The sequence below is a fragment of the Struthio camelus genome, chromosome 2, assembly GCF_040807025.1.
Source record: "Struthio camelus isolate bStrCam1 chromosome 2, bStrCam1.hap1, whole genome shotgun sequence".
In the NCBI taxonomy this organism is placed as follows: Eukaryota; Metazoa; Chordata; class Aves; order Struthioniformes; family Struthionidae; genus Struthio; species Struthio camelus.
This window is the reverse complement of record NC_090943.1, coordinates 29014473-29038547: the sequence shown is the minus strand read 5'-3', so window position 1 is coordinate 29038547 and position 24075 is coordinate 29014473. Positions and strand designations below refer to the sequence as shown.

General features: G+C 40.8%; 1 protein-coding gene across 8 annotated transcripts in view; it reads right to left on the bottom strand.

Moving 5' to 3' along the window:
- Positions 1-24075, bottom strand: part of DYNC1I1 (dynein cytoplasmic 1 intermediate chain 1) — a 200347-nt gene that overhangs the window by 8226 nt on the left and 168046 nt on the right. For all 8 annotated transcript variants that reach the window (XM_068934909.1, XM_068934907.1, XM_068934911.1 and 5 more), the window contains 2 exons: positions 18084-18224; positions 11745-11870 (listed from right to left, as the gene is read on the bottom strand). In XM_068934909.1, coding sequence (XP_068791010.1) covers positions 11745-11870; positions 18084-18224 — 267 coding nt within the window. The remainder of the gene's footprint in view (positions 1-11744; positions 11871-18083; positions 18225-24075) is intronic.

Sequence of the window (24075 nt, the reverse complement as noted above, 5' to 3'; positions counted from 1 at the left end):
TTTATCACTGATTTTTAGGGCTGATTTGAGGGTGAAAATAGACATGCACATACAAATATTACATGTCTTGATACACACACACATACAGTAGGCAGGCATGCACCTATTCTGGCCCTGATCTTGCCCCGCAGAATCAATTACAAAATGCCTTTGATATTCTCCTCAACATATATGGATTTTTTTTGTGTGTGAAAAAGCCTGTATTTTTCCAGGCAACACCCCATGCCACACACATAGATGGAAACAAAGTGGGAGGTAATATGCAACGAAATGGCCACCAAAGTAACCAAGAGCACCCTTTTCGCATAACTGCAGTCCCACTGTATTTAACTCTTGGGAGAGCCTAGCATCACTGTTAACAATGGATGAAACCACTGGCAGGAACTCAAACCCCACATACTCCATGCAGATGATTTTAATAAGATACAGTGTTTAGACCACAAAGGATACACTCCAGAGTAGCTCTATATATATTTGTTTACTTAATTGAAGGGTGGAATACCATAGGCAGCCTAAATACTGCATTTATTCTATGCACAGCAGTCAGTCTAGTGTCACAGACACAGTATACACCACCCTTCTATGAAGTTAATTACTTAGCCCTCATCTAGATTAATGTCTGTTGTGATTTACTTCTTTGCAATTCACCAGCAGGGTCTGATTTAACTAGTGCTGCCATAGTAAAAAGAAGACAAAATATTAGCTTATATGACAAAAAAAGCTTAATTTCAAACAGAAACAGAATACATTTTCAGGAAACTGACTTTGTCTCCTTAGGAGAACAGTAGCTGCTAAATTGTTAAGTATTTGATGGTAAATTGTTTTTTGAATACAAAACCAACAATGGTGTTGTTTGTTTTAATAATTTATATGTAATATGCAAAGATATCCTGCATAAAGGGCCTCCATAGGAATTCACACATTTGAATACTTTACCGATTCTTTCCTGTACTTAAACCTCTTTGTCTACAGCGGTCCTCTTGGTACCAGGCTAACAGCAGAGCAGTCTAAAATGTAGTCTGTGAACTATACATATGTCACACGCAAAGGCACGCTAGGAAAACATTAAGACTACAGATTCTGACACTCCAAAGTTAGAAAATACCACAGTTTAGGTTAATTCCTTTAATTTGACTGCTATTCGTTTTGCTTTATGACACAGTCTTCAATCTTTCTCCAAAAAAAAAAAAAAAAGACGAAAGAAAAAAAAAAACTTGTGCTGGATGCAAATATCAATTACGGAAAGTTTTAACCCGAAGGACTACAACTTGATAGGGCATATGGAAAAGAAAACAAGGAAGTGGAAAGCATCTTTAATTACAGACAATGCTACAGATCCACCTATAATATCAGAGTTGGTGCAGGCTTTCCTAAACTAACTAAGAAGAATGATGTCCAAGCAATCAAACAGATTTTTTTTTCTTAATTAATGCATAAAAAAGCTGCACTGACATTCCACTATGGAGAATAAAATATTGCGTAATCCTAAGACTCTTGAAAGAGATGACTGAAACTCGAAATTTAGATTACTTCTGGTTCCTTAGATCATCTCTTACTTTTAAAATATGAACTTCAAGCTATAAGAATTTCCATTGCTGGCTTCAGTTTCTGCAGAAAAGGTGTGCGGCTGACAGCACCAAATGGCAGCTGTTTTACCTACTGCGGCAACCAACAGCCTAAGTCAAGAGAGCTCTGATTTGCAGAGACTGTAGGCTAACCCACGTAAGGTCAGACTGCTTCCACCACTCATTTTGTGGTGATTCTCTTCTATGCATCTCCTCATGCCTCTTTCAATGGCAGTGACTATCGGCCTGTTTAGGTCCCTAGCAACAGAAGATAATTGATATAATTGAACTTTATGTCTAGTCTTTAGATGCATGAGCAAACAGACCATTATCACATGTCTGCCATGCTTCAGAGAAGTTTCAAAAGAGGTGGTGCCCTAAGCAGCAAAGGTCTCACAATTCCTACATATTCATCACATCCGCAGTACCATCAATTTACAGGTAAGAGTAAGAAAAACAGTGAAGTACACTGCCTGTCATTCAGCTCCCATAAGCATTTTACTCCTGCTTTGATGCCAATTTCTCAGACAAAATAATTGAAAACCTGTAATTTTTTGCATGAATTTCAGGACATTTAATGCTTTAGGTGATTACGTAAGAATGCCTCCACTGCAGGAGAAAGCCTAAAAACGCCAAATGGATTGAAACTAGAAGGTAAGTGAAAGGAGCCTTCCGTCTGTTATTTTTTCAAGTCCTTTGCTTTGTATTGTCAACTACATTGACTTGGGAGAATTGCCCCATCATTTTTACCTGAAATACTACAGCTTCAGCCCTGTGGGGTGATGCACTGGTAAAGATGTTTCCCTGAAAGTTCAGCGAAATGAAGGGCTACTGCCTCAGGGAGGAAATAAATCACTGTGTCTTTGCTTAGCTTGCTTCCTTTCTAAACCAAATCCGCCACTAGTGAGTCATGGAACAGCCTGGCCGATTTGGTTTAGAATTACCAGGAAATCTACAGGAGCAGGAATTGTAAAGGACTTCTGCCACTGCTTTCTGGCTCCCTGTCGGCAAATGGTCACTCTCACCAAAACAAGCGTATGGACTACTGCTCAGTGTTCTCGGTTTGCAGTGCCATCCCTGAGATTCCGGACGCGTTCTATTAATTGCAAAAGCTTATCCACGAAAAAGCTGGGGTTTCTGCATTTCAGGCATAGACTTTTCAATCACTTTTCCATCACATCACATACTAGGCACTCAAGGATATATTTCACGTTTAAATTAAATACTGAATATGGAATTTTAACTGCTGAATAGGAGGATGTATTATGGGCTAGAGTTTTCCTTATCTCTCATTTTAGGTCAAAATGCTACTCTCTAAGTCATGAATTAAATAGTTTTTCATGTTATGCTGTTTTCCAAATCATAAAAAAATTAAAAACATAATTAAGGATTCTCAAAATGAAAACTGCTATTGGATGTGACAAGTTGAAACCACAGAAGCATCATAAGACTGCTAATTATACAAAACAGCTCTTTTCTCAGAAGTGTTTAACACCACAATGATAGTATATGAATTTCAATGAAATCTGCAAATTGCTACACACCAACTGAGTTTAAACTAAATTTTGCATTTGCTACCTCTCCCCTTCCATACTCTGCATTACTTACGGCTATAAGCATTTTCCAGTTGCACTTCTTTTTAAATCAGAAGAAAAAAGGATGATAAAAATCTTTCAGAGAAAATATTTTATTATCTCACAGACTAATTAGATATTTAAAATACATATTCCACCAAACTATCAGCATACATTTACTTCAGTTCCTTTCCCCACTAATTTTCGAGGTTGGTGGGTCAGAACAGGGGAGACTAGCTGAAGCGTTCACTCAGTCTCCACTCCCTAACGTACAACCACCATCAAATCCTTATCTTTTCCACTGAGCATCTTTGAAGGTTTTCAGGAGAAGCAGAAACTGAGAAGCTACTAGTGAAGCCACTGCTAGTGCAGATGTACTAAGCATTCGAAAGATGCACTAGTATGTCAGATCCGCGGCCTGCCTTTTGTTCTCCCTTGTCCTCCACACTGTTTCCCTTTTCAGCAGGAAAACACGGGAGAGTTACCCACAGGAAGACTCTTACATGCTGATATCTCTTCTCCCCCTCCTGCAGACCTTACTGCGTGGAAAGCGAATGATCTCTTACGGTCTCTCTTCTGTCACTCTCATCACTTCGTTATCTGAGCGCCTTCTAATAGTGCATTAAGCTACATGATTAACTCCTGTCACATGTGGCTTGTTCCCTCTGATCCTCTCTGCAGGGGGAGAATCTGGGCCTTGGCAAAGGAAAAGGAAACATACACTGTGCAAATTAATAAAAAGGACTGGAGCCAGATATTTTTTGGTGCATTGGTTGGTTTTCTTAAGCTTTTTCTTTCATATGATGAGGACTGGAGGAATTCTTATAAAATATGTTTCTATTGTATTGGAAATTCATGTCTTTTTACCCTGTGGAACTCTCTGGGGAGCTAGTCAGATAGTATCTCTGGAGAACTACCGAGACATTTTATTGTAAGTAACTGAAAGGTAAGGATGAAGAGTCAAGGGAACCTTTAGGACGACTATTCAAATCCCTTCTCTGTCTGTTTTCACTAATGTCCATTTAACTTCAAAATGTCGTACTCTCACCTTTAGTTTTAACAAGTAATCTTCCAGTAGTAAAATGAAAGTGGAACTTCATATTCATTTATCATCAAATAGAAGAAAATCTATCTTTACTAAGAATGAACGTACTTCAGGGCATCAGACAGGAAAGTGACCCTGTGGTCAACCAAGTTCCATCTACTGCTGTATCACACACAAGCATGTTACAAAATCCTGCTCATACGCTCCACCTTGACTGGAGAGAGGCTGTTTTTTCCCACTGCTGTTTTCCCACTGCTGTTTTGCTGTTTTACCTGTTTTGCAACTTTTTAACTTTTAACAGTTAAAAATATTTTTCTAATTTTTGACTTAAGCTAATAATACACAGTCAGCTTGAAGCTACATGCTTTTGTGACTACCCTGTCTTCAACTTCATTAGTCCTCTCTCTCTGGCCCTAAGTACTCCTGTGTTTATAATATATGAATCATATTTATTCCTCTCAGGCTCAGCCTTCCACACCAAGTTCTTTAGTTTCTTTCCCTTTTCTTGTTTCCCAGAAGAATATGCTTCAAGTATTCTTTTAAAATACACGTATTTTTAAGTGAGGGGAGAGGAAACAATTTTGAAGTCATCTTTTAAATACGGACAGTTTTCTGAAGCTAATTTGTAAGTAAGGCAGGAGATCATGAGATTATGACGAACGTGATATAGTAGGGCAGAGTGCCTGTGGCAGGGCATGAATTTCAAAAGGTGCAAGGAAAGGAAATCGCAAGGTAGCAGACAAGGCCTGGACTGGCACTGCAGATACATAGCTTCAACCCTCAGCAACAGGTCTTGGATAAGTCACTTCCGTTTAGATCATGGCTTGGTTTTCCCACTTGCAAAAGTCTTCCTGAACAATGGCCTGTCATTAGGAATGTAAGACCAAAGTCTATAAGGTTCTATAAGGTTCTTCTGCCTGCTGTGATGAAAGTTAAATTTAAGTACCAAAACATACTGCAAGAACAAGATAACTCGCACCCTTTTCCACTTCTTACCGGACCAGTACTGACATGCATACAGTCATGAATATGGGTGTATATGTGCACTCACAGGCATAAGTGTATGTATTTATAGTCTCAATATAGCCAAGCCTTGTTTTAAACTGTAGAAGTATTTAAATGATTCATTTTAACTTATCAACATAACAGCGCTGTTTTACCATAGGAGAATAAACCAGTGCTTACATAAAGACCTCAAAGCATTCACAGTAACCTAAAGTAATGAATATTGTAATGAGAAACACAAGTATTTAGGGTGATAATGACTGGACTTTGCTCTACTTAGATCGGCTCACCCCCTACGGAGGCTACCAAAGCTTAAAGATTTTATCACCCTAGTAATCAGCAATGGGTAATGGCCTTCATAAAACACAGTAATTAAATTGACTGATTTCAAACTAGTGCATTTTTTTCATTAGGGAGTTCTTATTTAACCTACTTCAAAAATCCCTTTGTGAATAGTGGCTATATCAGTCAAAATTCAAACAACGAGGGATGACAAGTGTGTTCTGTGCAGTACTTCAGTTATTATTTAAGTAAAAAGTCAGAGTTCCTAGTATGCTGTCATTCTTTTTTCCTTTGGTCATCCAAGAGCTTCCGTTTTTAAAAGTCTCTCAAGACTGAACATTATAAAACTGGGGGCAGAAGGGAAACAAATCAAAATCCTAGCTCTTTACATTTTCCAGTAACTAGTAAGAGATCCTGCTTTGTTAAAACAAGCTTTTAAAATCCTCTACGGCCAACATTCAAATCTCCATAGCAAAAATATCAACGGTGAAATTCAGACTCTGCCTCACAATCCATTTAATTATGCTTTATGCCTGCACTGTTATAACTACTGTATCTTATTTGCTATTTGTACACTTTTGAATAAAACGTGGTGCAACTATAACCCCCTATTATTGCTGAAATCTACTTTCACAGCGTGTGTGTAGGCCATTCACCTGTGTTCCAAGAAATTTCACAACTCATGTCAGATTTTAAAAATAAAATACTTTATAGCAAGTCTCAGTTTCACTTTTGTGGAAAAAATATCCCTTTCCTAACCCAGTACCTGCTGTGCAAGGGCTTTATGATGGTAGAAGAAAATCTACAAGAAAATCTACTCAGATAACTACACAACACAAAACCTAGCTTCGTATTTCTGTCCTCTGGACTACAGTGTTTTTTAATTGCATTAAAGAGAGACTGGATACGTGCAGAGACAAAATCTATAGTGAAATACAGGGATCTCAGGATAGGTGTACAAAATACCAACCCTTCCCCACTGTACCCAGAAAAATAAGTGAATTAATAGTCATGCTGAAATGTGAGCACTGGTCACGAACATGCATTTTTCTCTGCCTCAAACCTTAAGAATCTCAGAGCAACAGGTAAAGGCTCCCTTTCAAATCAAAGGGAATTATTTTATAGACGCTAATTATTTTATAGCCAATTCCTGTTGTAACACTTTGTCCACACATTCAAGGCAGTTGCCAGCTCCTCCCTCACTGGTCATATATTTCAAAATGAGATACAGGACTAACATCCATCATGGAGTAAATGTTTAAGAAAGACTCTCTTGGGCTTTTTCTTCTTCTGTAAATTTAGCAGCCAGACAAGACTAGTAACTCATCTTATGTTTTCACCCCATGTTGTCGTGTTGAAGTCATACCAACACCAACCCAAGAGTAAATTGGTTCACTCATGATTGCTGTCCTGGAAGTTGTCATTCTATCCATCAGAATCAGTGCTTTTCACTTCACTTTGAAGTGCTGCAATTAAGATTTTTGCCATTTTGATGCAACAGCCCCATTTTAAATGTGAGTCAATCTGAACGTATTTTTCAACGTACACTGCAAACAGCCCAGTGCAGCAGCCCTGAAGGGGCTTAAGGAGACATTACTGTTTAAACTTAGCAAGTCATGTAAATATAAATATGATGGGGATTTCATTGCAAGGAAGAGACGATGGAGATGATAACCATGCAAAGATTTCCCATGGCATTGCTTTCTTTGGCAAAGCCCAGGGGGCAGAGCTTTCCTGGATGGTCTAGGGAAATACCTTTTCTTACTTTTCTCCAGTTTCATCCAGCACGCAGGTCACCCTTTAAAAGCATGACTAGAATCAGTCATCTGAAACGCTGCCAAACAGATGCAAGTTTGTCCTGTTACTAGTTTAACAAAACAAACAACATATAGTAAAAAGCTCCTTGTGATTACAGTTTCAAACTCTCTTCTGCAATCCGGTGCTGAAAACTTATTTTAACTTTAGATTTTACCACAATCAAATAATAAATCATTGTTTTACAGTTTCTATCTATTTATCCACACTGCAAACAAATTATGCCCTAGAAGAGATTAATGGAAAAAAGAAATAATGGAAGGTGGAAGAGAAGCTGCTTCTTTCACAACTGAAGGCACAAACAGCATTCTAAATGAGCCAGGTAAGCAACAAATGTGGTTGTTAGAGAATATTTATGAGAGCGGCAACTGTGTAACATCACTGAAGCATGCACAATGGCAGCAAGCTTTTTATAAAATTTATCTACAAAAGAGACATGTAGTTAGGTCTAACTATCAATCATCCGGACATGTGAATAAATCTATAGTCAGTGGTCCATGCTCTGTTAAAATCACCTCTTACCATAGAGAAAACATGCTGCCCAGTAAATAAACCGTAAGACCACAGAAGCTAAAATGACATATTTTACATATCATCACAATAATAATATCTCAACTATTAGACCAGCAAAGGTTTGTATATTTAGATCTCACAGAGAGCAAAGCATATTATAATGACTGGTTAAATGCTCTGAATAAGTGATTTAGGTTTAACATGACATCACACTGAAACAACCAGATTTGTTTTCTTTTTAAATTCACATTCTTTAAACCAGTGGTTACTGATCTACAAGAGCACATCTATACGGACTACTTAAGTCTCTTCTCCCCTGGAAGTGTGTGTATAACTCCCATTAATGCTAATGGGCATAAAGCACAAGCATTGAGAAGAAAATAGACCCCTCACTGTGAAAATAAATGTGTTCAGTTATTTTCAGACACGATGCTGAAATCAAACAAGTAAAAGTACATACTCTAAGGAGATAACATTATACAGCCTAACTGAAAATGTCACCATTATTTTTAACTCCCTGGTCATGGACTCTGTCATATTCTTCATGTTGCTGCTATTTGTCATAAAGATCATGACTGGATGACTTGTCAGAAGGAAAAGGGCCAAATCCAAAATTCTTACACAAGAAAAACAGCCCTGATCTTAAACTCCTTGCCTTTGCAAACAACGTAAGGTTAGGCCTTATGTCTTAGGCTTTCATTTAGGCCATGTAATATTTTCTCTTTACACCATAACCAAGGGTTAATTGCAGCAATACACTTTACTGTTCTCTAGAAGAGGTCTTTAAAACTGTGATGAATATAATAAGGTAAAAATCTAATCACCTACATTATTTGACATCTTCCTTAATGATTTGATATCTTAACATGTTTGCTGCTCTGACCAAAATTCATTGAATCAGTTCTGCTGGTTCAAATAGGCAAGAAAATTTGCTTATACACCAATGTGAGGTTCAAAGTCGCTGTGCTTTATTATAGTACAACAACATATATCCAGTTCTTTTCATGATGGAACCAACTTTTTGCAACTTTATAGCTAACCTAATGAGATGTTTAGAACAATCATGAGAAAAGGAAGGTTTAAAAAAGGGTGCAATAATAAGTTGAGTATTAATGTTTTCGGTGAACGTACATAGGTTCTTTGGAAAGGCCTGCTGACTCTCTGATGGGAGCAATCACACCCATCGTCCCAAATCAGAGAGGTGCACCTTCAAACAAACAAATGCTATTAGGTTATACATCAATCAGGGACGAGCTTTAAAGAGACTGTAGCCTAATGGCATGCCAGCTCTTCCGGCAATGACACCCTTTCAGAAGTCAGTGCCAGAGGAGAAGGGTAGTGGTCTAGAGTTGAAAGATCAACTACCATGGCTGAGTCTAAGGTTTTATGATACGGACGAGGCAAATGTGAGAGCTAGGTGTTGCTAGGTGCTGGGCAGTCCAGCTCCCTGCCCCTTGCCCCCAGCCACATGTTCACATCACTTCCCTTGAACTGTTGCTGGTGCTCATCTGCTCTCCCAGAGTCAGTTAGTTCACAGAGAAAAATAGCCCTAGGAAAACAAAAGGTCAAGGCTATTCCTCCGATTTAGCTCCTTGCACCACAGCGCGGGGTCAGACAGGCACTACTTCTGGCACGAAACGGGGACAGCAAAGTATGTGGCTAGGGCTGACAGAGGCAGTAGGGCTGACCCTTTCAAACTGAACCCTGAGCCCAGCCCAGCCATATCTCAGAACCAAACCCACATGAAAAGGATACTCAAGGCAGATCCCAGATGAGCCAAGGGCCTCACTGATCAGTGTCTACATACTGAAGGGAAGAAGGAGCCTCAAAGACTGCCGTATTTCTGCCAGACACTTCCAGAGATGCACGTACGTGCTGCGGAGCCACTGCGCACCATGCCTGGGGACAGCTATGCATCAAGTAACTCATCAGAGGGCTCTTTATGAACTGGCACAGAGGGTTAGTGAGTAAAGAAGCTGTTATTCACTGTACAAGCCCTCAGCTGCAAGCACTAGAACTGCAAAGTATTTCTGCATCTCCCTTAAGGGAGTTCTTTGTAGTGACAAGAGTTGCGCTGGAGAATAGCTGAGCGCCCTTCTTCTTTTATAAACCAGGAAAAGCTCCTAACAACACAGCAACCCTGGCAATATTTGAGGCCACAGTCCAGACCACCTCTCCTAAATTTGGCACAGGAATTACTGCAGAGACCGATACAGCCAAAATGAGCAGTAACTGCAAAAAAGAACAGTAAATAAACCAGGTAACAAATCAGAAAGTTCCCTAACTTATTTTGAAAAGGGGGGGAAGGGCGGCAATGGCCCATGACATGTCAGCTGCTGTACGGACAGACACTTATCTATTTGCCTAAGTACGTATGGCGCTGAGCTGGAGACGCTGGGGCTCCGCACAGGCCGAGCATGTAACACCCGTAAAGCAGAACACGTTATGTAACACTGATTTGGACTCACACAAATAACTGCTTTTGAATGGCTCTCTTTTCTTTTTCTTTTCAAGTAAGAGAAGCCTGCCTTTCTTTTTGATCTGAGTGTATCACTGTGACTCATTTTGCAAGTTCAATTCTGATTATGCAGTGAAAAGGCCAAAAACTTAAATATTACTTCTTCTGCAGAGAACACTAAATCTATTTTCTCCTGGGTGAGCTTGCAGGGATAAACAATCCTGTGAATGGTTTGGTGTATGATATGCAAAAAGAGACATTTCTACAGCCTGTCTAGACTCCCAGACAAGATCAAACTGTGTTGTCATCAGAGACATTTCCATAGCTTGTCATATCACTTGGAAGACAGAAACCCCACCATTTCAAAGCAATCACGCAAAAATAAAAAATAAATAAAAACAGCCTGACCTGCCAGTACTGTCGTGGAAATCTGAATATAACAACCTTACACAATTTACAAATTATGCTAACAATACAGCAAGAAGTTTCAGCAAACATTTGTGAAGAAAGGCAACTCCTGCACAAGTGAATGCAATCCAAAAATATGAGTCATGCACAAGCAATTTTGCTATGGGCCATAAAATCACTTTATATGAGTTACAGATAATTCTGTATGTATCTATAATGTTTCCCTACTGTGTAGAGATGGATATCTCAGTATCCTATCACAGATAATGATGGAAAACAAATTCTCTACATAAAAGCTGATTGCTCAGAGATTCACCCTTGACTGTTCCAAGGAATTGTAACGCCGACAGAACACTTTACACTGTATTCATCAACAAAGAGGCAGATTCCATCAGTGCCAAACATACTGCAGTTTAGATGGTTTTTATAGTATGCAGTAGGGTGAATTGGCTGCAGCCTTAGACACAGAATACACATCTTGCTATTTCTCAGCACCTACATATTGTCTTTATCACACACACATCTACAGTGCTTCAGAATGACTTCTCTCATTTCCTCCTGTTAGCACCTTTGCACATTTTCAGACAGTAGTATTAAAAGAACAGATTTGTTCTTTACATGCCATGCTGAGGAAATCTGCAACGTCAAGCTAGTCATGAAATCAGAGACATGAGAATATAAAAGGTGAATCCTACAAGACCAACTTCAGAACAACACATCTTCCTTTTACAACTACATTGTCCTTTTTATATTCCTTTGTAACTTTTTCCAACTGTACTCAAGGAATCACTAACAATTAAAAATTGCTAAGAAACACTGAAGACTGTTTTCATGAGGGAAAACAGACTTCCCTCATGAGACTTTAACACTCGTTACCCCTTTGCAAGGTACCTTTACAACCACCATACTGTTGGCAACCCAAAACCAATGGGGATTCCACTGAAAGTCATCTGGCACCTTCTCTGGATGTGTCCTACTCATATGTAACACTATATGATTTTCTCTCAAACTTGGAGGTTGTACCCTCCAGGAGCTGGGTCTTAAAAAGAAAAAAAAAAAAAAAAAAAAAGGTAAGGTACCTCTCCAACATCATAGATCCATATGCGGCCTTCTGAATCACCAACTGCTACCTCCTTCCCAGCCTGGGCCCAGCGGACACGGTTGAGGGCAGAAGCTCCTTCAATTGTCACGCTGGCTGTGGGAACCTGTTAAAACAATAGCAATAGAAATGACAATAAAATCATGCTACCTGTGACTCTACGGGTCAGTTTAGAACGTTCTGTTTAGCTCAATGAGTCACAAGTCCCTTGGCATTGCTGAAAGTAACCTACAATCCTCGTTAGAGGGAAAGAAAAAAAAGGGTTCATTGTTTCTTCAATCACATGTGCTAAAAAGAGGGAAGACTAAGAGATTGCTTGGAATGGGTAGGGAAGACTTTTCCACAATAAAGGGCAACAGACAAACCAATTTTTCTTCACTTTGGAGACACGCAAACCATATCAGCTTCCTCAGAAGACACGGATTTATGACCAAGAATCAGCTGACCAAGAATCATTTCAGTCTTATCCCGGGTTTTTACCTGACTAATCACAGAAAAATCCTAATATTCATGCTGACATATCCTTTCAATTCATACCCAAATCTACAGCTAGACAAAGAGGTCAAAGCTCAGGTATTACTTAAGAAGAGCCCTGAGAATGACTTAAGAGTGAGGATGCAGCAGAAATGAGAATAGCTGAACTCATGTTCAGAAACTTCAATACTCCCACAATTCTCTTTTATACTTCTCCCATATTCCCAGGAGCCACCTTCTGGTTTAAGTACATCTAGATGCTGTTTAATCCCCCCACAGTCAACCAACAAATCAACAGATGATCCACAAGAATGCATGAAGATTCTGGTTAGTATGTAGGATGAATAGAGCAATGAACATTATCTTTGAAGAAGTATTTGTAATCTCTACTGGAATGAAGTCATCACAGAGAGGCTGGAGGAAGAAGGATTTGTGCGGTGTCTGTCCCATATAGGCAAATCATTCAGGTGATTTAGGTCACTTCATAAGACAAATGATGGATAACCTGTAAGTCTGCTAACGGTCCACCAAGCCACCTTTAATAGGAGAACCTGTCTGAGCAAGGAGTCTGCAGTTTGGCATGACAGACCTCTGAACAAAGCTTTTTTGCTTTTATGTGTCTAGGTCAGAGCAAATGGGACAGAATGGCAGTTGCAAAAGCAGCTCCTTCATCAGACCAATCTGCAGGAACAGATCTTAGTCACACAGAAGAATGCGGACAAGGCAATGTCCCAGGATCTATAACTGGACATGGAATTGGGGAACATTCTAGGCAGGAAGAGGCATCTGGACAGGAACCAGAGTGTGGTCTACTTCTGGAGGAGTGACAGCTACTCCTGCCCTTGCTGGGGGGCACGCTGTGCAGAAGCGGGAAGAAGGAAGCTTAAAAGTGGTATTAAAACTGGATCTGTAAATACAGAAACTGACAAATTAACAAAAGCAATGCTTAACTAACTTCATCTCAGCTTTTAGGCTGTAGTTTTATATTATAGGTGCAAAGATCCACATGAAAAATAATTTTAAGACAATCGTTTTATACTTCCACTGCAATCTCCTCTTCTCAGCTCTAAATCCTTCAACATGTCACACGGTGATGGTAGGAAGCAAAAACTTTGCAGACTTCCGGAGAGACTCTAGCCCTGGCCACAGCACGTGCGCAGCCCCTCTAGCCGCAGAGCAATGACACGAAAGTGAGACTGCTGCCTTGCACCTCTCCATCTGAAAACTCCCCACTTCTCTTTGTCACTGATTCTGACTAAAGGCTGTAAAACCAAATTGGTATCTCCGAGCGTAACAGGCTTGGCAAGCTAACTCATCATGTCGGTAAACGGCTGCACAGTGGTGTCCTGAGTCCCACATAGGAAATGAAAAAAGATATTGTTTGTAGAATGATTTAGAAATAATGCTGGAGAGCAATCAGAAAGCAGATACCATCCTCCCCCTTTAAGAAGTTATTCAGAGGCACATAAGCCACTGAACTCATCCCTCCATTGTTTCAGGCCTAGGTCCTGTCCAACGCAGCATTACCAATAAAAGCTGGCATCCACTCCAACTCCTCATCCTGGCTACGTTACTGCTCAGTGCATTCGAGTCAGGGGCTTAAATCTGACACTGGGTCATTGACCCTTGACAAAATCACATTACAAAACTGGTAAGTTTTACTCCTGTGACCGCTGTTTTCTAGAAAAACCTATTTTAATTTCAGCCAAAATTAATTGCATAACATTTGGAAATGGGTTTCTTCAAACAGCAACTAAGTGCCATTTTTTAGAGCACTAATCCACTAACTAGCTACATTTCTCAGAAAATTGTAGATCAAAGATATTTGTTTCAAATGAACTACACAGCGCACATTTAAGACACTGAATTTTTAGAAGATCTTTCAGAAGGCGGAAATATACAATGCTGGAACTGTTTATGTTGCTGTTGTTGTTAATACAGCACTCTTTCAGCGCTCCACATAAAAACAAACAGCATGCATGCTGCAGATACAAAACACAACCTATGCTTTTTTAAAAATCCAATGGTTTTGTAAAATCCTATTACTACTCCACAAAGCTGTCTAACAAGACAAAAGGTAATCATGAAATAGTATTTTAAAATCCAAATAAAAAGCCTCTCTAGTGGCACAGAGAGAAATATAGTCAAACCCTATTATCTTAAAATAGTTCCCTGCTTTGAATAGTGATAGGTTAAATTACACACACCTATTTTAGATTTCAAAGATCTGAGTTTATTTTATAATGGTGGTATGTTAGCATCGTGTTTCAAAAATTATATTTAAAATACTTTATAAATCGCTAAAGTTGGTGCTTGTCAGATTTTTAACCATTTCAAAATGAGATTTTACAGGTAACAGATTGAGAAAGATGTACTCGGAAAAACCTGAACAGTAAGGATATATCTTTTTGCTTCTCTTGCTTAGGTAGTGTCAAAACTTGCTTGTAAATATATCTTTTATCTGTTTCTAGAAACTGACACCATCTTTACACTTTCAAAGCGAGGGTATGATATGCAAAAGAAAAGTATGCTTGAACAGAATATAATACAGCAGAAATATGCAAATTTATATATTAGTGTAATATCAGTTTATAGATAAATAAGACTCATCGATAAGCCAGAGACCTTCTTTAACACTGATGCAAAAAGAAAGGTTACAGATACATAGGTAAGAAATCAGCAACTGCTATCCTGAAACTATCTGCAAATCTCACATACTTATCTACAGAAATATTAAGTCAGCTTGTAAAAGAATGAACAAGTGGGGCAGGTTTTTAGAGCTTTTTTAATATTCATTTACGAAATATAAATCAAACATGATAACTTGTATTGCTATTACAAAAATCATTTCTGGTATCCACCGATCAAAATGCAGCACACAAATACTCCTGTCATTTTAAACTGAGTAATTAGAGTGATTAAATCTGTGGTATGGTCAAATGATTTTAGTTATTTTGATCAGAAAGCATCTAGAACTGGGGCAAAATGTTTTAATAAATAGGTAGAACAACACTAGCGGCAACCGTGTTATAGTTCAAAAATGTGAAGGTAACTTATTGTAACTAAAGCCCAGTATTACTGGTTACAAAATAATACCTAAATAATAATGTGGCTTATTTCCCAAATTAAACAAAACCAGGTCTCATTAAGAACAATCGTATCTAGTTCTTACACAGAGATTTTTATGAATATCTAGCAGTTAAAACATTAATATACTTGTCATTTTCTACTGTCTCCGTAAATACTTTGTCACAGATCTGACATCTAAAACTAATAACGTGCATAGCTGTTTCAAGATTTTTTATTACAAACATTAAGTACTGACAAAGACTTTTTCTTAGTAAATAGTAGAGCGCATTTTGGTTGCATAATCAATTATGGCAATCTTGAAAATTATAAACTAATTATGACCTACCAGATAGAGGGTCAAAGCTAACAATGATCGTTTTGAGTTACGAGCTTTAAAAGAACTGTTTAAAGTTCTCCTTTTCAGGGTACTTGTATGTCTGATACTGCTTCTCTTGCATAACAAAATCTCACATATATTCAGATTCTGCCAGTTGATCATTTCTAGAGATTTTTAATTTGTTTCATCAGTGCTCAGTAAGGAAACCAAATGATACTTCTTCCTTCACAGATCCAAATTTAATTCTCATTAAAAATACAAAGCTATAATACTACCATGGAGATAATTCCAGTCCGATCCTTACATGAGAGCTGATTTTGACCTCTCAGAATGGAAATCATTTGTGAAATCCGGGGTGGCCTTACATGCAAAAGAAATGCAGGATTGAGCTTGAAATTAATTTCTTTTTGTTGATGTTCCTAAGTATTTGTATGTAAACACACTGAAAATACATCAGCAGTTTCCTACATACAGGCTTATTATTGATGGGAATGGGATCAAGCGGTCCATACTAATTTTTTGGAAAGAAATTATGGTCTTATTGAATTAAATGGCAAAACATCAGTTGATTTCAGGCAGAGCAGGATTTCAGCCCTGCTATTTGGGGGGAAAGGGTGTTTTTTTTTTTTTTTCCTTCTTCTTAAATGGGTTTTATGCTCTGTGTTTAAGCCTGCATTAATGAGAACACCTGAAGGATATGTCCCTCCCTTCCCAAAATAAATTCTGCGGAGACTCCTCCTGCATATCCTCCAGCTGTATGTGTCCTAATTAAAAAGGCTGCGCTGCTTCCTGCTCAGAGCACTTCAAAAGGCCTTACTGCTCCACTTGACAATACAGTGAGCCGTGTTGGTTCCTCTTACCTGTCCGTACTTATTTATGGCAAGCACCATTCACTGGAAACCATAAACTGTGCCTGTATTTTACTTTGCCTGAAATGTGTATCATGTTTACATGAAAGGCATATTAATGAACAAACTAATCTTAAAGAAAAACATTGTAGGAAACCGGGTGTGTGGAGGGAACTACTACTGTTTGTGCTCTGGATTTTTTCTTCCTTGAAAATGAAAAGAACCTGTCAGTTAATAGATGGCCCTGTTGTTAAGCTCTGCTTTTGTTTGGTTCTTAATTTTACACAGAATTGAGCAAAAAATATGTAGGACTTCAGTGACGGAAAAATATTTCAATTCCCGTTCTGAATACTGACTGCTGGTCAAATAAGACTTTAGATAAAATGACAGTTTTTCTCAAAATCGTCTTCAAAGAAAATTCAAATCCAGCAAAAATAACGTCAATACAAATCTCTGGTGTTTTTTTGATCTGAAACAATAGGAGGAAACAAAAAGGGGGCATTCATCATATTTAGGAAGCAACTTCTAAAAAAACCCCAGTATTTTCCATTCTTTTTGCAAAAAGCTCTGATTAATCCTTTCTGCATCAGTGGAATGTAAAGCTGTGACATTTTACCCCAGTGGTCCCTTCTATTGAGTTAATACAACAGTGTAAAAATCTTGTTCTGTTTTTCTTTTGCATTTGCGCTTTTAAATTTCACGGCAGGCTTTGCAAATTTTAAAGAGAAAAAAAGGTTGGAAGAGTAGAAAAATCACAAATAACACGTGAGAAAGATTCCCTTTAAAAAAAAAAAAAAAGAAAAGCAGAATAACTAGTTATTCGGAAAGGTAAGAGGTGAAAGAAGGAACATGGGCGCAGTGGATTTCTATCAGGATGGAGGCACTACTACGGGGCCGGGGCTTGCAAGCTGTTATATTCTCACGAGCGTTTGGGGAGGGGGGGATAATTATGAAGGAGAATTAAATCTCTCACTGGAACACGGAATAACCACAAACAAACCGTCCTGCGAGCAGGAGGCTTGACAAAAGCTGCCCGGAAACGGCCTCCGCGCCGCGGGATCGCGCCGGCCGCCGGGGCGCGGCTGGGCAGGTCGGTGCAGTCGTCGCCGGGCTGTCAAGTGGTGACAGTCGGAACGGGAGGAGGCTTCGAAACAGCGGTATTTCAAATGCCTCCCTGAAGTGCGGTGTGCCAGGAGAAAGAATAATAATAAAAAAACCAACACACACACACACACACGAGATGGGAGAGGCTTTAAAAGTGTACCTTAAAATAACACTGAGGGGAGGGAGAGGGGGAGGGAGGGAGACTCCTTCCCCGGGCCGGCAACCGCGCGTCTTTACTCGTCTTCGCTGCCCGGCGGCGCCTGTGGCGGCCGCCCCTCCCCCAGCCCCGGCAGGTACCCGGCGGCGGCCTCGCCGCGGGGGCGGGCAGGCGCCCCCGGCAGCCGGGCCTGCCCTGCGCGCCGTGCCGCCGCGGCCCCCGCCCGGCTCAGCGCGGCGCGGACCGCTGCCCGCTGCCCGCCGGCGGCCGGTGGCGGTTGCCGCCCGCCCGCCCTCCCGCCCGCCGCCGGCCCGCGCGCGGCCGCCGCACCTCGGTGTCGTTGTTGAGGTTCCAGAGGTCCAGGCGCCCCATCCCGTCCACGCAGGCGAAGAGCGCGGGGTGCACGGGCGACCACATGACGTCGTAGACATAGTCGGCATTGTCTTCAAAGGAGTAGAGCGGCTTGTTGTGCTGTAAAGCAGGGAGAAGCATGAAGACTTCGTGGCGCTAGTGCTGCCTCGGGCTGTCTGGCGAGTCTAATTAAAAACTTTGCACATTTACAAAGTGTCATAAAACTTCCCCAGATGAAAGGTCCTCGCGAAGGGTGGGACGGAGCTTTAATGGGGCAACGACCGTCCGGCGGGAGAGATGAAATGCCCGGCGCGAGGGGTGTGGGACACGCGGGGGACGGCGCGGGGGGAGCGCTGCTCGAGCCTGGCACAGCGGCGGCCGCGCCGTGCCCGCCCCGGCCAGCCGGCCCTGCGCCCGGCCCGGCCCGGCCCGGCCCGGCCCGACCCGGCCCGACCCGGCCGGGGAGCCCGCCGGGGAGCCGCACCGCGGGCGACGGCTGCCACCTAGCGGCGGGCGGGTCCGCGGCCTGCCGCGGCCGCGGCTTGCGCGCCATGGCGCCTCAGGGGGCCGGCTCGCGCCGCCCGCCCCGCCGCCGCCGCAGGTCGCCGCCGCCAGCGCGGGCCGAAGCGCCGCCAGCGACATGACAAACGTGCGGGTGAGGGGGCCGGGCGGCGCGGCCGTTGGGGCGCGACGCGGGGCGCCGCTGGGCTGGGAGCAAACGCTGTCATGTCAAACGCCCGGGAAGTCAGAGGCAAGTTCGAAAGTACACCAGGAATCAAAATGTAATTGCCCGCCATGAATTATTCATCGCATCTGGCTTGTCTAATTTCTGCATAATGGCTGCACTAATCCCTGATCAATTAATGGGAAATGAAATTTAAATGATAATGAAAACTCCAGAGATAAAGGAAATTAAGTATTCTCATAGCTTGTGACAGAAATCTAAACAATGGGATTTTTTTAACTGTCTTCCTCGCCCCGTCAGCTGTCTGTACCAGCTCTGCCGCTTGGTTCAGCGTCCGCACGAGCGGGGCACGGAAGAGATCAAAGAAAGGCCAGATGACCACTCAAAGTCCTGATCCTGTATTTTATGGAGGCTTCGGTGAGACATGAAGTATCACACAGGAAACCTGTGTAAAATTCTAAAACATTTTCATAGGATCTCCCACTATCTCAGAAGGGTTATTTTAGAGTACACCTCTCTTCATTTTACAAAGGAAACAATATTAGGAATGCTTGCAATGCAGTCTGTGGCTGTAAATCATTTTTCCTAAAACTGAAGTGACCGATTGTAATTATTATATTCTTTTTCTTTTGTATATTATTAATTCTGAACAATAAAGCAATCAGTTTAATCTCTATTCACCACTGTGTCCTTGCCAGTTCTATTTGCGGTCCTCCTGCACTACATAATGCTTCGCTGGCTGTTTGGGTTGCAAACACTACAGCTCTTCACATGGGACAATGTGTGTACACCCATGCATCTCTGTAGACACGTATCTGCAGTATTTGTTAGTATGCACATGATGCATTTTTATGGCGGTACTGCACTGCAAATAGTTTTAAAATATTTCTGTTCATCGTAGCTATTACGAAACTATAAAAAAAATTCAGAGGTTGAATTGCCTGACATCATTATCTTTTGACAAAGTACTGAAAATACAACAGCACTGAATTCTATATGCCAGTTTTTACTTGAATTAATGAAAGACACTTTGTATGGCTGCAGGATCAGGTCCCAGATTTGCATAACTGGCTGAATATTTGTGTGTATTTCCCAAGAATATCAAACATTTTGTATTATGTGACAATAAAAGGATATTGGAGCTTGAATTTATTACCTCAAATTCATATAGCATTTCTTTTCCAAAGCTGGAGTTTTGCAAAAGAAAAAAAAACACTACAAGAATATTTTCTTACCTAAACAAGACCTGATTCTGCGAACATATGTATCTGCTTAGTGTATGATCAGTACCAGTGGAGTTACTTGCATGCCTGTGCTAAAGCGTTTGCAGGATTGAGGGCCAAATGAATATCAAGCCTCTCAAGAGGCAGAGGTACTTCATAGGAAATATGAGAGTGAATCTCTTCAGCTATGAGTCAGGAAACAGAATTTAGAGTGGGCCATACAGATCCACAATGCCTATCTGCCATACTGTATATTTTCACCAAAAATATCTAATTTAGGTTCAAATATATCATTCATCTAAATGCTGAAACACTGTTCTTTGAACACAATAGTATATTTAAGGTAAAGGAAATCTGGCCAGCTGGTAGGTGGCCAGGATTTTTCTTACACATGGGAAAAGTGCTGCGCGTATAGCACTTTAACATTAAACGTCATGGGAGTAGTAAAAAAGTTCCACACAAGTAAGGGGACCATTAAGATATCAGTCAAACCAGAGCAGATTTCAATCAACATTTCCTTTTTGTCAACATATCAAAACTTGCTTTGATCTTATTTTGAGTGTGACACTTTCTATGCTCTTTCAGTTCTGCTAGTCTGTTTTCCAGTTCATGACTAAGGAACAAAGCATTGGGAGGACAGGCCAGGAGACGTGGTTCCAGTCTGAATCCTGCTGTTGATTTGCTGTGCAATCTCAGGCAAAAAGCTTTAGCTGATGTGCCTCAGATTCCTTGTTTGCAAACTGAAAACACTTTCGAGGTGCTGGGGTCTGAGTTGAAAAGCACTGCAGATATGCACTGTGTATTACACTTACTGTAACAGTGGAAATACTCGCAGCCAGATATGAAGTCAGGGGAAAATCAGTACAACTAGAATAACATGGCCTTTTAGAAGGATCGCAGGCATGCAAGGAGTGAGACACGAATGAAGGTGAACAGGGTGAGGAGCATTATAGGGAGGCAAGAACTTTCCACCACACGAGCAGCCCAAGTAAAAGGTGAAATGCCACTGCAGTGTGGTTGGGAAAATGGGGAAGGAAAACCTATCACATGGCACTACCGAGCAGTGGTAGTGCGGCTGGGCTACAGCCTTCATAGTTTCTCCAGTATATCTGTCCTCCCAGCAAAACTAGCCTGCTACTAGGAAAGAAATGTTATTTCCCATGTAATTTCTTTATGTATTGCACCCTTTAACTAGAGGAGACTATAAGAAGAGCTACACAGGCTCAGCCTAAAGATCCAGCCTTGCTTAGTGTCCTGTCTACCATAAGTGAAGAAAGTGCCCTTTCTCAAAAGCTAACATTACATCCTGGTCTGACTTTACCCACTGAGAGCAGTTACGTTGATTTCAATGCGAAGACTCGATTTGAAAGTTTAAGTGTGTATATAAATGTTTGCAGGAATTGCTTACTATAAGCCTGTTAACTAAGGGCCTAGGCCTGCAGATTCTTTTAATGTAAGGATTTACGCGCAAGGACCAATACCAACCACTTCTAGAAAATGTTAAAATGTGGAACCATGTAAAGGTCACTTTAAAGCAGTTTTAAATTACCAAAAATTCAGACTTACACAATCTATGACAAACATATGGCTATTATTATAGAACAACTGAAATTTAAACTTGATGAGCTTTCATTCTTAAATATCAATCCACTCTGTTATTCAGTAGAACAGAAGAAACAGTTGAAAGCAGTATCTTGAGACAAACTTGGGCCAAATTTATGTATTACTGAAAAAGAGTTTGGGGTAAAAACTTGGCCCTACTGAAGTCAATGAAGTTTTGCCATTGATTTCAATAGGATAAGAATTTCAGTATTTAGTGAAAAAATTGAAAAAGCCAGTTCCAAGACATGTGTTTTTGTCTCATTTATTTAAGCCTGCGTCTACAAAATTCATTGTTCATCCTCAGTGTTTGTATACAGGCATTCTTTAACAGAACAATGCTGAGTGAACAACAGATTTTAAATGCATGGGAGCTGTCTAGGAGTTAGCACTGTCTATGAAATAAAAAACTCACCTAGCTAAATGCTACATGTTTATATAAAAGAGGTGGTTTTTTCCACATAGACATTTGACCAGTCTATTCCACTTCTTATTTGCATAGAAAAATTTTCTTTAATCCAGGAGGCGCCACACATAAAGCAGCTAATTATCCATATAAAGGAATGTATACATATTCACAGGTTTTAACTAGCATCTGACTTCTTGAAAGCCATGGAAAAAGCTATTGGCTTTGCCTGTTTCTGAAAAAAGCGTTTTGCACATTGGCACAATTTCGATGGGTATCAGCTCCACCTAAAGGTACTTTACTAGAGTGTACATTCAGCAGCACAGATGTGACACCATGTATTCTATTTACTGAGCACTGCCACCCCTTTTTAGTTTTTACTCCATCATCTTTCATTCTAAAGACAATGGAACAGATCTTTAGTTCTGGCTTACAGTGATTAACAACAGCCAGTGGTGCAGTATTATAAATTGATTTAAGCCAATTTAGTTTTTTTAGGTGAGCAGCAAATATGACAGATTCATTAGTCCTTGGCATAGAGACTTTCCAAACTGGCTGATGTGTTTATTTAGCGCAAACTCTTACTCTCGGGCACTTGGAAAGAGCAGTCTCACAGCGCTCCTGAGTAGAGTGGCTGCTGTTGCGTCTGGTCCTTGAACAAACTGGGGAATTTGGCCTCTACAGGAGGCAACTCATATAAATAGCCTTTATTCATTATAAAAACAAACAAACTCCAAATGGTCTCAAAAAATGACATCGCTTCTGCCGTAGATAACATATTGGGAAGCCACTCTCTGTTCTCTGTACTTAAACAAGTGTAAAGCTGTCAAACTGACCAGAAGGGAAGGCAAAAGAAATCAGGATAAGGCATAGCTTGTGCGGCTGACCTTCAGGTTAGGATCTGGGCTCTTTCACTGTTCCACAGACCAAGGCTGCTGAGCCCAGTCCTCTCCATCTCGAGACAGATATCTTACTACTCTGCTGAATCCAGGCTCATCTTTCCCTTTCTGCTGCTGCCAGTTAGCAGCTGTTTGGGGTTAAAATACCTGTTTGGGGTTATTTTGCATACAACTTGTAGCAGAGGAATAAGTCCACAGACTGAGTTCTGCTGCGTATAGTTTAAAAAGATGCAGTATTCTCAGGAACTATGAAATTGTCTGGGCAGAGCTAGCACTAGAATCGGAGGTGCTAGTTACAGGTATGTCCACAGTGGCTCAGCAAAGCCTGACTGCATTATCCCACAGGGCATCATTATCCCATGGACCCCAGTACTACTCAATTAACAACCTGCAGTCTGCTCCATCTTCTCCAAGGCTAGCCAGACCTTCCAGGATAACGGCGGGAAAGCAAAAGGGGGATGCTTATGCTCTTCAGCTTTAGCCATCCCATTTCATTGGCTAAGGTGCCCTAAACTGAGCAGTATCAATAATCCCTCCTTCCCCTTCCTTTAAGTTCTTTTCGACTGTCAGATTCACTCCTGAATCACAGATGAGCCCATGGGCTCACTGGACATTTGACTAGGCTGTGGCCCATGTAGATGTAAGTACCCAAAGGTATGGTCCATGGCCTACAGTGTCATCCAGTGTGTACGGACAATGATTAGTGCGTTACGCTAGTGGGGCACTGCCAGTATTTTTAAATATCATGATTCAGTACTTTTTAAGCAGACTGTTGAACAATAAAGCCCCCTCGGCTTTGAATATGACTCTTCAGGATGTGATTGGCTTCCTGGCCCTATTGAAATAAATGGAAACACTGCCATTCACTGGACTATTGCTCCTCAAGTCTGTAAATGTTCGCTGTTAGATGCCTGTTAGATGCACTGCACTTATTTTGTTTGCAGTGTATGGAGCAAAATTCTCCAAAACCCAGAGCTCCCAAAGAAGGCATTGGGAATGACTGAAATGATAGAAAAGGAGCATATATTGGGAAGCACAACAGCTTGTGAGGCACTGAATTTCTAAGACGATGGTGCATGCATCCATTTACAAAAAGTCTTATACAGCCTGTCAGGTGATTAGGTCACTAAATCAACTCTAAATTTTTGGACAAGGGAAC